This window comes from Aquila chrysaetos, unplaced genomic scaffold (assembly GCF_900496995.4).
Source record: "Aquila chrysaetos chrysaetos unplaced genomic scaffold, bAquChr1.4, whole genome shotgun sequence".
Taxonomy (NCBI): Eukaryota; Metazoa; Chordata; class Aves; order Accipitriformes; family Accipitridae; genus Aquila; species Aquila chrysaetos.
Genome location: NW_024470382.1, coordinates 131,261 through 145,568, shown reverse-complemented (window position 1 = coordinate 145,568; position 14,308 = coordinate 131,261). Strand labels below are relative to the sequence as shown.

The 14,308-nt window shown below is 41.0% G+C and overlaps 1 protein-coding gene across 1 annotated transcript; it reads left to right on the top strand.

The window, feature by feature from the left end:
- Nucleotides 1–2,867: 2,867 nt before the first annotated feature.
- LOC115337772 (butyrophilin subfamily 3 member A2-like) lies at nucleotides 2,868–14,102 on the top strand. Its single transcript, XM_041121755.1, has 12 exons — nucleotides 2,868–2,940; nucleotides 5,589–5,939; nucleotides 7,180–7,464; nucleotides 8,792–8,890; nucleotides 9,291–9,317; nucleotides 10,424–10,450; nucleotides 11,442–11,468; nucleotides 11,913–11,939; nucleotides 12,560–12,586; nucleotides 12,835–12,855; nucleotides 13,043–13,069; nucleotides 13,558–14,102. Exons 1-12 carry the CDS (start codon nucleotides 2,868–2,870, stop codon nucleotides 14,100–14,102), a joined length of 1,536 nt encoding a protein of 511 aa, XP_040977689.1.
- Nucleotides 14,103–14,308: the final 206 nt, after the last annotated feature.

The following is a 14,308-nucleotide window of genomic DNA, read 5'->3' as shown; positions in this document are numbered from 1 at the left end:
CTTGACTTTCCCTAGACAAATAAGCAACTGTTTTCATAGCCCTTACAGAAACTTTGCAGCCCTGAGAAAATCCACTGCTCAATCAAATTCAGATCAAATTGATCAAATTAGCCTCAAAAGTTAGAAGTATAGAATCATAGAATGGTTTGGGATGGAAGGGGCCTTAAAGATCATCTCGTTCCAACCCCCCCTTCCCTGGGCAGGGACACCTTCCACTAGACCAGGCTGGTCAAAGCCCCATCCAACCTGGCCTTGAACACTTCCAGGGAGGGGGCATCCACAACTTCTCTGGGCAACCGCCTTCCAGTGCCTCACCACCCTCATAGTGAAGAATTTCTTCCTTATATCTTATCTAAATCCATGCTCTTTCAGTTTAAAGCCATTACCCTTTGCCTTATCACTACATGCCCTTGTAAAAAGTCCCTCTCCAGCTTTCTTGTAGGCTCCCTTTACATACTGGAAGGCTGCTAGAAGGTCTCCCCAGAGCCTTCTCTTCTCCAGGCTGAACAACCCCAACTCTCTCAACATGTCTTCATAGGAGAGGTTCTCCATCCCTCTGATCATCTTCATGGCCCTTGTCTGGACTTGCTCCTACAGGTCCATGTCCTTCTTATGTTGGGGGCCCCAGAGCTGGATGCTGTACTCCAGGTGGGGTCTCATGAGAGCGGAGTAGAGGGGCAGAATCACCTTCCTCGTCCTGCTGGTCACGCTTCTTTTGATGCAGCCCAGGATATGGTTGGCTTTCTGGGCTGCAGACATACATTGCCAGGCCACATTGAGCTTCTCGTCAACCAACACCCCCACGTCCTTCTCCGCAGGCCTGCTCTCAATCCACTCATTCCAGCCTGTATTTTCTTTTGGGATTGCCCCGACCCATGTGCAGGACCTTGCACTTGACCTTGTTGATGTTCATGAAGTTTGCACGGGCCCACCTCTCAAGCCTGTCAAGGTCCCTCTGGATGGCATCCCTTCCCTCCACACAGCTTGGTGTCATCGTCAAACTTGCTAAGGGGGCACTCAATCCCACTGTCCATGTCGCCGACAAAGATGTTAAAGAGCACCAGTCCCAGTACCTACCCCTAAGGAATGCCACTCGTATGAAAGAGATGGGTACAGTTTTCCTTTGTAGTCTTTGTTTCCACAATCATGCCTTTGTTTCAAGAAATAAAAAAAATCTGGCAAAACACCTAATCAGTAGGTTTTGAATTTCCATGACAAAAAGAATGAAAAACAGGACAAGACAGCCCCCCTGCCACAAAAAAACCAAAACAAATCCAAATCCCCAAAACAACAAAAAAAACCCAAAGCAAAACATAGCATTATACTGCCACACACAAAAGCTCTGGGACATCCCTTTTTCAAGAATCTTCAGTGCAATCTGGATATAGGAGAGACAGCAGTCTCCTGAGAGCACTAAATGCTTCTTCACAGGATGGCCAGGAGTCAGAAAAACTGAAGGATAAAAATGAGAGGGAAGTTGACTGAAATTGTCTTCTGATCTTCAACAGGACATAAAAAGAACAATATGGGGAAAAAATTGCAACACTACCAAGATCCAGATATATTTGCAAACAGAGGGAAACACCTGAGCATGCGATACAAAAGTACCCTGCTAAGTTATTCATGACATACTTGTAAGTCTTCCTGCAGTGATTTCTGGTTAAAAGCTGGTTGAACAGAGAATGATTTTGCACAGGAGGATGAGGAGGAACATCCCTACCTTTTTCCAGCTAGGAGTATAGAGAGATAAATTGGGAAGCAAGAAGCTATTTTGGCCTTGCAACATGCATCTTGGCAGCTACCTTTTCCCCAGTCATACTGTCCAATCCTCTCTAGCCCTATTGGATGTGGAAAATGCAATCACAAGCTTCAGTGGTAATAAAGATATGAGGACAAAGGTTCACCACAACCATATCCCATAAAGAAGTCTTAAGGTTCTTACTGTTCAGGTAAGAAATAATACTTTTGCCAAATCCATGAAGAAAACCCATTGCATTTACTTGAATTAACTGGTATGGATTTAATCAGTTGCACTGACAGGAATGAACCTGCCTGCTGTAGATGCATTATTACCATTTTCAGATGGGAATACCTCTCTCTGACGGCACTTGATTTTATCTGTGATTGGAGATGTGAGAGAAAACACAGAAAATCAGAGGAAATGAGGAGCTCTTATATCTATAATTAAGTTGTGTTGTGCCCTTTCAGCTCACTAGTCAGTTTGAGTTACATACCTTTACTGTGAGTATGCTGTGAGTATGGATTAGTTCAGCAGTGAGTTGAAAGCAAAGATCTTGGGAGGAAGTTGGAGGAGTCATATTTGTTAAATCACAAGTTTCTTTTTAAAATGCTGGTGTAAGTCAACAGAGAGATCAGTATAGTAACATTGCTCCTGGGAATTTATCCATGAAGTTGTTTGCAGTTTTTTTACTATACAAAAGGCAGGAGAAAAAAAAAAAAAAAAAAAAAAAAAAAAAAAAGACTAGCCTGCTAATATCAAAAGACAAGAAGAAATGCTTTAAACTCCTCACTGAAAGGAAAAAGAATGCCAGTGAACATAATAAAGAGTTTCTGGAAGACAAAGGTAAATATAGAGGAAGCAAAGGCTATATTTCTTTTGCACCATTTACATAGTTAAACTTGACAGGGAGATGAGTAAGGAAAAGATGTCCTGCAATCCTCTTTGCCTTTGACAGCATCAAACCCATTATCTGTAAATTCATTCATATTTTTTCCTATCATTCTATCTCTGCAATTACGCTTGCTATTTTGCATTGAACATGTGAAGAGACTGAAGGAGTCATACGGGAATTTCAGCTGGAAGCTTTGCTTTTGGTCCTGTGGATGATTAGGAAGCCTGGATATTGATGGGTTCCCCCTTTTGGTGGTTGACAGCTATTCACATACTGACTTTTCAACGCAGATCATGCCTCATTACAGGTAAAGATAGTTCCATTTTGAATATATTTTAATAAAACAGCTTATTTCTGCCTAGGTTCATAGAAATGTCAAAGTCAAAAATAATGAGTACACATCTTTTTTCTTTTTAACTTAGACGACATAAAACATCAAATTAAAACACCAGATAAGACCCTGGTGCTGTCTGATACGTGTTAGGGTACCTGGGACATCTGCATAGGCTGGAAGATATGATAGGGCTGCCGGACACTTAGAACCCTCTAGACTGGTGAATGGAGGGCAGCTGGGAAGCTCCAAGGTAACTCAGCACTAGACACCTAGGTGTAGCCAACTGAATTGTGCCCAAGGTTTTGGATTTGGCTCGTGGATTTAGCTGTTTACGTTTAGCTTCCTAGAGGCAGGTGTCTGCATGCAAGCTTAGCATCTAGGGTAATATTCAGAGGCTCCTGCATTGGCATCTACTGGTATTTCAGATGCTGTAGGGTCTTCTTGCTTCTTGATGTTCCAATATAGAACAGACCTACCATGTAGCCTGTGTCACGTTTGCCAATCCTGTGCCTATAGTATCTCAGGGCATCAAAGACAGGATGTTCAAGGAACTCTATCCCACCCCATGAAAAGACTCACTGCCTGCTGTAGAATGAACTGAACAGACTATTGGCTAGATCTCCATTGACTACAGTAGGAATGTAGTCAAGTCAACGGTTGAACTGGAAGCGGCAGGTCAGTGGCATGTCTCTGTTTATTCAAAGGTGGAAGTTTTGCTTTTAGTCCTCTTGATGATTAGGAAGCCTGGACATCTGTTTTTAGGTTCCCAGTTCTGGACCTGAATCCTGCTCCCTGTGAGTTATTCAGTGCCTAACCACAGACGCCTAGTGCAATTCTAAATGCTTTAGCGTATCTGAGATTTCCTGTTAAATGTGACAGAAGATCAGCATAGACTGGGGCTCTTGGGGCTTGATCAGATGCAATCCCCTACAGCATATGAAGTGACATTATATTTAATATTAAATATTTCCTACATGTTTCATGGTAGATTTTTAACTTGCTGTAGAAAAAAGTCAAGTTGCTGTGATACGACTTCTTTGCAAGTCCATGTTGGTTGCTATTTATTTTGTTATTTCCAAGAGCCTTCTTTCCATTCTGGTATCCTCCTTGGAACTGAAATGAGAATGGCTGCTATAAAATGTCCTGGTTTTCCCTTTTACTCCCTTTCAAAGACATATATTGTGGGTGGGATTCATCTCATGTATCTTTAGAAATCTGAAAACTGCACATCTGACTTCAGTATAGCATCACCAAGGCTCCCAACACACAGCCCTTCCCCATGAGAGCAAACCTCAAGTAAGCCCAACCTGGACACACCAGCCTCATTTTACCAGTGTCCTGGTTTAACCCCAGCCAGCAATTAAGCACCACGCAGCCACTCACACACTCCCCCCCCCACCCAGTGGGATGGGTGAGAGAATCAGGAAAAAAAAGTAAAACTTGTGGGTTGACATAAGAACAGTTTAATAGGACAGAAAGGAAGAAAATAATAACAACAATAATAAAATTACAATAATAATAATAATAATAATAATAATAATAATAATAATAATAATAATAAAAGAATTGGAATATACAAAACAAGTGATGCGCAATGCAATTGCTCACCAGTTGCCAACAGATGCCCAGTTAGTTCCTGAGCAGTGATCCACCCTCCCGCCCCTGCTCTCCCCAGTTTATATACTAGGCATGACATCACATGGTATGGAATACCCCTTTGGCCACTTTGGTCAGGTGCCCTGGCTGTGTCCCATGCCAACTTCTTGTGCCCCTCCAGCCTTCTTATTGGCTGGGCATGAGATGCTGAAAAATCCTTGACTTTAGACTAAATGTTACTTAGCATCAACTGAAAACATCAGTTATCAACATTCTTCTCATACCTAACTCAAAAACAGCTCTATACCAGCTACAAGAAAGAAAATTAACTCTATCCCAGTTAAAACCAGGACAAAAGAAAAGATCTAGAAGAGAGAGTCGTTTGCCCTTTAACAATGGCTGATGTCTGAGGCTGCCTGTTTCTCCCCATTCATTGCAAAGGGAACCTAGGACATCTAGCTCAGATGTAGATAACCAAATCATCATATATGTCATTCAGGTGCCAACACATGAATATCTAGTGTCCTTCTAGGCACTGCTATATTCTGGTCTGCTCTCCAGCTGCTCCTTCACATGAATGCAGATCTGCTGGAGGTCGTATGCCACATCTACCAGCACCATCAGGATGTCTTGCATACCCTAATGACATTTCAAATGATACTAGGTACCAATGTTTGGGCAATTGAATCCCACCTTTACTTTTTTGTTCGATAGATCCTGCACCCTGTGTTTGACCTTTTATGGACTTCTCAGTGTTCACCCATTTTCCATGACTTCTCAATAGCCATCACTTAATGGCCACGAAATTGCTTAAGTTAGTGTTCAAAGTACGGAAGGATAAACTCCATGAGCCTCACATAATGTGAACATTACTCATCTAAGTAATCTGCCATGTCATTTTTTTAGTTTTCTTCTGGATTCCTCTCCTATTGACAGTGATATTGGTTCTATTGGTTGCCTGATGTAATGCTGTGAAAAATGTGATATGGACAAACAGAAACAACTGCTATTTTATTTTTACCCAGGTCAACTTATTAGCTCTCCTCCTAATAGTTCCATCATTGGAGTCATCGGAGAAAGTGTGGTTCTGCCCTGCCACGTTGTAGCAGATAACATTCCTGAGGTATTCTCTGTCCAGTGGATATTTCATGAGCTGTCTCAAAAAATAACTGTGAGCAGATATGATGGAAAGAATAAAATGGAGAAACAAGATGAGAGATTTCAAGGCAGAACAGAATTCTTCCACAGTGAATTTAGAGCTGGCAACATGTCTCTGCACTTGAAGAATGTCAGGAGCTCTGACAAAGGATCATACACTTGTGTGGTCTCTTTCAATGGCACATACCATGATGTGTTGATTGAACTGCAAGTGGCAGGTTAGTGGCAATTCTCTCTCTTTTTATTTAAAGATGGAGCTGAACAGACACAAGTATATCCATCACTGACTGAGGGAATTATAATATAATTTTAATATAATTTGACACATAAACTGTCTTCATGGAGGGCTGTGTTTGATTTGAGTCAGTTTTCTCTAAATTAATGGCTATATCCAATATTTGAGGTAAGTTTTAGTCCTAGTTTGAGATACCTGTATTTAGGTAACCGAACACAAGCAGCTGTGTGTGACCTGAGAGTACAATCTCCCTTCATACTCAATGAAAGCCCAGTCAGAAAGTTCAGGGAACCCTGCAATTATTCAGCTGATCAATGTAAAGTTGAATTTAGATTTCTACTGTGCAATCAACCATGACTGAGCTGATTGTCCAGAGTTTCTCTGTGGTCAGCATAATCAATTGGTCCCATCCCAATACCTCGCCACTTACATTGCTGCTTGCCCACAGCAGGAGAACAAAGCAGTGGGTAGGACTTCATTGCTCCTATTTCTATTTCAGTATGTTAATAGATAACATCTTCATGGGTTGCTTCAGTTAATGTAGTCGGTTTGGAAGTAGACAGTGTTCCTCCATGCTTTCCCTGCTACACAGGAACCAATTTCCGCTAGATAGGTATTGTGGCATCTCATATTGCAGCCAGATTCTGCTGAAGATGTCCTCTTAGCTTTAAAACTCCAGATGAAGCAAAGATTTAACATCTAAGTAACACTGTAATTTAGTCTTCGGAAATCCTGAGTATAAACAATACAATTTTTTTGAACCATAGACCAGATGCATACCATGTCAGTAACAGTTTTACTTGAAATGATTAGCCTGAGACACTAACACATTCTGCTCTCACGGACAGATTGCACTAGTTGTTCAGAGGCTTCCTGTAACCCGTTAATCATTGCAAGGATATGGGTTTCTTTTTTTCTTTTTTTACAAAATTCTGGGAAGTTCCACTGGCAACTTCATTCCAGAGTAGCCATCCCCAGCTAGCTCTGTTTGCTGTAATTTCCATTAAATTGTTCCTTATTCTCAATCTGATAGACTCTGAATTGCTGACCATTAAGAAACTTCAGGGCCTCGGTCTCTGTCACAGTTTAAATTCAGAAAAGTCTTTCTATGTATTTCCATACAAATACACATATAAAAAAAGAAGTGTTGAATTCAAGATAAGCCAGACAATTTCCCATTCTCAGTACTGGTTGAAATGGAGAATACGTGTTCTTTTTCTTAGCTAGAGGTGGTGTGCCTTCCATTTTCCTGAGGAGTCACATGAAGCAGGGCATTGGCCTCACCTGCCACGCAGTTGGATGGTTTCCTAAACCCGAGGTGATTTGGCTGGATGGCCAAGGACAGGTCCGGAAGGAAGTATCAACCACAAAGATGACAATGATGCCTGCAGGTCTATACAGCGTTGTAACTTCCATGAACCTAAAACCGGGCTCTGACATGGAAGTCTCCTGCAGGATAGTCAACAATCTGCTAAATACAACGAGCGAGTCCCGAGTCCTGATCTCAGGTGGGTGAGCTCTGTAGTCACCTGCTTGTAAGATTAAAAAGACACTGTCTAAATGGCATGGGTCCAATTTTTATGTCATGAGCTGGCCTGAAGATGTATTTCCAGAATCAGTGTTGGAAAAAAGTTCATGAGAACTGCAGTCTTCTTCCACGTTTATTTCTAGTTGACTGCACAGCCTTTGACAGTATCCAGTAAATCAGGTTTTCCTCTTAAAAAGTGGTCAGGTAGTATCAAGACTTTCTGTGTTCAAATTTACACAAATTTACACAAATCTGTGTTCAAAGGCAGTCAACTTGTCAGAGCTGAATTAAAACAGATTAAGAATATAAGTGTATGCACATAAAAAAATTACATATTTTCTTAGCAATGGTCAAGCACTCTAAAAGCTTGCATTATCCAGAAACAGGTTACGAGGCCATTTAATAAGATGTGTGCTGACGGGTTTCACAGAGCATTGCTGAAAACAAGAGTTATGGTCACAAGAGTTAAAGTGATAATTCCAACAGCTCACACATGTTTTTAGTCTATGTTTTTACCTTCCTTCTTTTTAATATGTGCATTACTGTGTGATCGTGGTGTGGATAATGTCATGCCTCCCTGTACTCTGTAGAACTTTACACATTTCTTTTTGCTAGGTATATAGACAAGCATCAGGTAGTCTGAAACAAGCCTCATAGGGCTGGACCCCAAAAAGAACTTCAGCACCACAAAGCCAGTGTCTAGGTCTGAAATGGGAACTAAAGTGCAGTGTAAAGCTCTTGAAGAAGTGTGTGAGGGAAGTCCCTTTCGGGGTGGCATCAAGAAATCCCAGAACATTGAGTGTGGAAACACCTGGAAAGAGGAAACAGGAAAAATCCAATGTGGGGAATATCTTAAATCTTATTCTCCTTCTTGGCTTACACACTATACTCGGCAGGATGAATCAGACGTTCATTAAATCAAATTAAACAAGGGTGAACGTGTCTCTCTTGTCCAGTGGTGATGGTTTCTTCCATCATCTGCTCAGTTTAGTATGAAACGCAACACATCTGTGAAAAAAACTGAGAGCTGGTATTGCTGCCTTTCTCGTGACTCATGAACTGTGGAAACCTGTCTACCTCTCCCTGACATATCTTTCATAATTCTGAATCTGATACCCAGAGAAAGAATCTCCCTGGATTAGTCCTGTTGGGGAGGGCTAGATCTCTTCTTCAGCAACTTTACTAGGAAACTTCAAGTAAAATACAAATTCACCATCTCCTCAGACGTATTGACTGTATCCTAAGATATAACTGTCATTATGTTTTAATCATTAATAGAATATAACTCCTTTTGGTCATTTTTACAGATATTTTCTTTCCCTCCATTTCAAAATGGCTGATTATCTTCCTCGTAATTTTATGTCTTAGCATGGTCCTAATTTCCACTGTATTTTCTAAGCTGAGAAGTAAGTATTTCTTTGTATGTTATTTCAGTCAACATACAGAAATATCAAAACAGTTCATATTGAAATCCATGACTGTAACAAAAGCTCACAAGCAAAATCACCAGTGATTGTTTAATGACCAAATTCAGGAAATGGAACAAAAAAGGGGTGGGAAAGTACATGGTCTGAACAAAGAGGAAGGCAAATTGCATGTCCGTACCTCAGATGGCTTTAAGTCTGACAAGAGGAGCTCTGTGACCTAAACTACGCATGTAGTTCCCTTTCTATAATTATTGGGGACATAACTCCATAGTGTTGTCAATGACACTAGAACCTAAATGACAAATCAGAGAGCTGATTTCTGTCAGTATTACTCTACAAAAACATGCAAAAAAGGTTTTTTTGCTCTTTTTTTAACCAGGTAACCACAAGAAAACAGTTAGATCGGGTAAGTAATGAGCAAGATGAATATGAAGATTATAACAATTCGTAAGTTGGAAGGTTTATTTGCATCCAAATGTTTTGTAGTTTTTAATTTTACTTTTGCACAGCACAATGTAATAAGTTCCAGTATGAGTTTTTTTCATTTGTGTTTTATAAACAGAATCTGTTTCCTTCTTTCATTAAGCTCTAGCCATTATTATATGCTGACTGACATACTCTACCATGTCGTACACATTCAAGGTTTGTTTGCAATTGTTCAAGAGTTAATTAATTGATCAGAAGCATTCCTTGGATTCCTTAGACTAGGAAGAACTAAATGAATTAAGCAAACAGTCAAGAGCAATTCAAGGATCCTACCTAAGGCCATCTCAAGACTCTGAAAGCAGCTTACTCTTTGAATACATCTGTTTGGTACTCACCACCTATGTCTGTACTTGAAAATAAAACGGACCAGTTGTCATAGAATCATAGGATGGTTTGAGTTGGAAGGGATCTTTAAAGATCATCTAGTCCAACACCACTGCAGTGGGGTGGGGGGACATGGCATAGCTCATGTGGATTTTGCTGAACTTTCTTGCTCACCAGGACAGAGTATTTACAGTTAAAACCATCTATCGGGAATGGCCCTCAGCTCATGTTGTCACCTAGATGCTTACCTGCTTATTGTTTGGGAGAGTACTAATTGACCCATGCGATAACCATAGCAGGGACAAATGAATTGCATGAATAATTTTATTCTGAGGCACATCTGGTTCTGTTCCCTGACCAGGTTTGGCAGTTGAGGATACACATATCCATGGGACCAGAAGGGATTTATTCCTGGTCTCTGAACCTCAGTTAGGCTATGGCTGGGCAAGACTCACCTAGGAAGGACTGGGTGTCTCGGAATGCTACCTCATTTTTTGTGAACGCCATTAGAAATGAGACATGTCTTGGTATAAAAAATAAGAATTCTTTGGACTAACAAGAAGCCTTGGGAAGCTTATTACCTTAAATTAAATTAAAATTTTAACCCTACTTATTTCTGTTTGTACATAAAGTACACTGTTGTATGACAAGGGAAGTTTACAAGAATAATTAACATTATGATTCATTTTCTTTATTTTTCAGTGAAAGTGAAGATGGAAATGGAAGAAGGTAAAAGTCCTTTGAATTTGAAATGATGCTAAGATGTTCAGAGATCTCAAAGATGTAAATTCAGGGAAACAATATTCAAATGTTGATTATCAGTACAGTAATTGCGGGAGTGGCAGCCCTTTTCAATGTTAAGGAAACAGTGACAATGACACATCATATCCCACGTAAGGTCTATTCTCTAGTGAAGACTGCAGATGTTTACAAGGAAGTAACATGAGCCAGCAGTGATCTTTTAGAAAACTCAAACCAAATCCCTGCTGTTGGATGGAAAGCTCTTAGCAAGCTTCTAGCACTCCTTCTCTCCCTAGTGACCTATCTTTCATCAGACCCATCTATTCAGACCTATCTTTCATCAGCTGAGTTGCCTGTAAACCCTGTGAACTTTATTCACGGATCTCCACTGGGAGCTTGCATGCCTATGGCTCAATCCACTTTTGTACATACAGGTGCCCTGGAGCATTTGTGATGTCCTTGGTCATCCCATTTATTTCCTAGCTGCCACCCTGGAAGGAAGCAGTTACCTCATTGATCTTTGATTGTATCTGTCAGATACAATTTGAACTAACAGAGCTTCTATGGGAGACCCTAGGTCTTTTAGAGACACCTACATGGCACTTGAGATACCCCAGGGCATCTCAAATGCACTAGGTGCCCAGGCACCTGAATAGCCCTCTTAAATGTAGTCAGTTAAGGCATGTTTTAAACAGGCTTTGAAAGAAGACCTCTACCAGCAATACCTATAAGTCTTGTTCCCACCCTGCTTAATGAGTTTTTAAATAACTTGATGAGTTTTCTAAATATAATAAAGTTGAAATAGTGTGATACATTCATGCATTAAATTGTTGAATTGGATTTACTCAAAGCAGTTGACAGTGTAATCCAAGGATGCACTTGCTATATGGTTATGCAATTTGTGTATTGGTGTTGTTGAGTGCATTAAGCCGCTCTATCAAAGAGCTGATACAGATATCTGTGTACTGTCTTTTCTAGAAAAAAAAACGACTGAAGTCGATGTTAGGTAAGATGCTTTTCTTGTTCATTGTGTTTAATTGTCTTTGTGTTAAAGTTATGCCCACTTTGGGGTTTTTTTCTGGCTTGGCTTGTTTGTTTGTTCTGGGTTTGATGGCACTTTTTAATGTGGTTAAGCATTTAAAATGAAATGCAAGGCTCAGCTGAATCAATGTGAAAAACTCCAGGCACAGTCCGAGATATTTACTTTTTTTTTTTTTTCTTCCAGAAAAGAAAGGCTTGAAGTATTGTAGAATTTGTGTGTGTATGCTTAGCTGTAAAATGAACTAACAAAAAGCGTGTTGGAATGATGTGTTTCCCACAGAAGTGACTCAAGTTTAAGGCTTTACAGAATGCAATGTGAAAGTCCACTAAGTAACATTTAACCTCCAGTATATATCCAATAAGTACTCCATTAATATTATTTCTTTTATTCTATGTGCTGAATTTTCAGAAGGAGAGAAAACCAAAAATCAAGCAGGTAAATCTCGTTTTCTTAAAATATTCATTGAGAATAGATGCTGTCCAGCCCCAGTGAAAATAAGCTACTATGTTTAATTAGCTTACTTTTCTTTAAAATGACTTCTCCGAATTGTTATTTGCCATGTTAATTACATGGCAAAAAGGCCAATCATATTTACTTCTCTACCTACATGTGCAGGATGCATTGTGCCTTAGACGCTGATTACGGTCCACTTACACATCTCAGGACTCTGCATTAGGTTTCTTCTCTCCCTTGTGGTTTCATAGAATCATTTAAGTTGGAAAAGGCCCTTAAGATCATTGAGTCCAACTGTTAACCTAACACTACCAAGTCCACCACTAAACCATGTCTCTAAGCAGCATGATTCACCTGGACACAACTGCAAATTTCACAGAACCAAAACTCTCAGCTCAGCTTTCTCATTCTCTCCTTCCCCTCTTCTCACATTACTAAGAAAAAACTGTAACTGCTTTTATCCTGCAAATTTAATGACAGAAATCTCCCACACTGTTCCCATAAGGAACAACTGGTGATGTAATTCTAATATCTCTCTCACAAGTGTTTTTTCATTTTTGCCTTGAGTTTCTACATCACTCATTTATGCTATTCCTTTTCAGCAAAGTCCAAACTCAAAAAACGCTTTGGTAAGAAAACACATTTTATGTAAATATGACATTCTTGTCAAGTTTAGAAACAGTACGACAAATCTTCAGGTTAGCATGTCTATGTTATCCCTGGATTTGAAGCCAAGTAATATAATCAAAGATCAACCTATGGAGAGGAATAGCCTCGTATTGCATGCTTGGGGGTTGTCCTATTTTGAAAAACTGGAACAAAAAACGAAAAGCAAACAAATGTTACTGACTGGAATATCTATATCTTTCCTTTTCAGGTCAACTGAAAGCAGAGCTGGGTAAGTGGCTTAGAAATACTAGTGATTATACAAAATGCTAGTATTGGTGGCTTAAGAGGAGAAAGGCCAAAACTGATGCAGAATCACAGTAATGACAATAATTGCACATTAGTAGTCTTCTCAGTCTGAGAAGTATCTAACTGCCCTACTAAAACATAATACAGTAATGTCCATTTCCTTTCTGTAGATTTCTGGGAAGCCCGGAGCTGCACAGGTAAGCTGGCAGGAGGAAGGGTGTGAAAATGCAGTGGCCATCTGTCCAAGCCACCCTGAAATGACAATGCCATGAAGTTGGAGATAGACCGACTAGCTGGAGTCACAGGAATATGCCTGGCTTGGTTAACAGGCTAATGAAGCTGGGATGTGGCTGTTGGGAAGACTGAGAGAAGGAGTTGCTGAAAGGTGTCGAGCTGTGGGGTGGGATGTGGACACAATTCTGGAGAGGATGGATGGCTGTATGGAAAAGAGAAAAAGAGATTTATGGCACAGCGTGTGGACTTGCGCCCTGAAAGGGGACATGGCTGTGACAGCTCTGAGGTGCATCAATCAGTGATTGCATGCCCTGTCCTGGGGAATGCTTAAATTCTTTGTTGAATCGCACCAGGACCACTCAGACCCTCAAACATGTCAACACATAGCCCCACGGGGAGAGAGGTCCCTGGGCCACTCTGCTCATCGGATGATTCTCGTTTTCCCCTCCAGTTCCCATTACTGTGGATCCTGACTGCCGAGTCCTGGCGCTGCAGGTGCCGGGGACTCCAGATGTGGAGAGCAACACGTCTGAACCTGCTGGCCCAAACGCTCCCTCCACAGTCCCTGTCCTGCTGGGGAAGGAAGGGTTTGCAGCTGGGAAACACTACTGGGAGGTGGAGGTGGGCCAGCAGCAGGACTGGGTGCTGGGGGTGTTGAGGGAGAAAGGGAGAGAGGAGGAGGAAGGGACCCTTCCCGGGGAGGACTTCTGGGCTCTGCACAGCTCCCAGGGAGAGATTTTCTCTAGCAAAGGAGACCACAGGATTGCGAAGCAGCAGATGGGTAATTCAGTGATCGGTGTGCTGCTGGACTTGGAGGAAGGGCAAGTGAACTTTTATGACGCAGAGCAGATGGGCGTCATGGTGAGAATGCCTCTAAGGCTTGGAAAGGAACCTGCAGAAAAGTTTTACCCATTTCTATCCAAAAGGGAAGGGACGCTCACACCTCTTATCCGCCCAGTCTTAACCCCTGTCCCATTAAAGCTTCTTGAAATATGACTGTGAGATCTAATGGATTAGGGAAAGACAGTTCAGTGGAAAGAAGAAGGGAAAAGCTACTTCTCAGACATCAGTAATGTAAAATTAAATAAGAAGAAACCTGAAGCTGAAACAGGGGGGAAAAATGAGAAAGGAAAAAAGAATCAGCTAGTCGAAAGAAGATTGGGATCCGATTCAGAAAAACCTAGGCAGGAGTCTGAATTCCC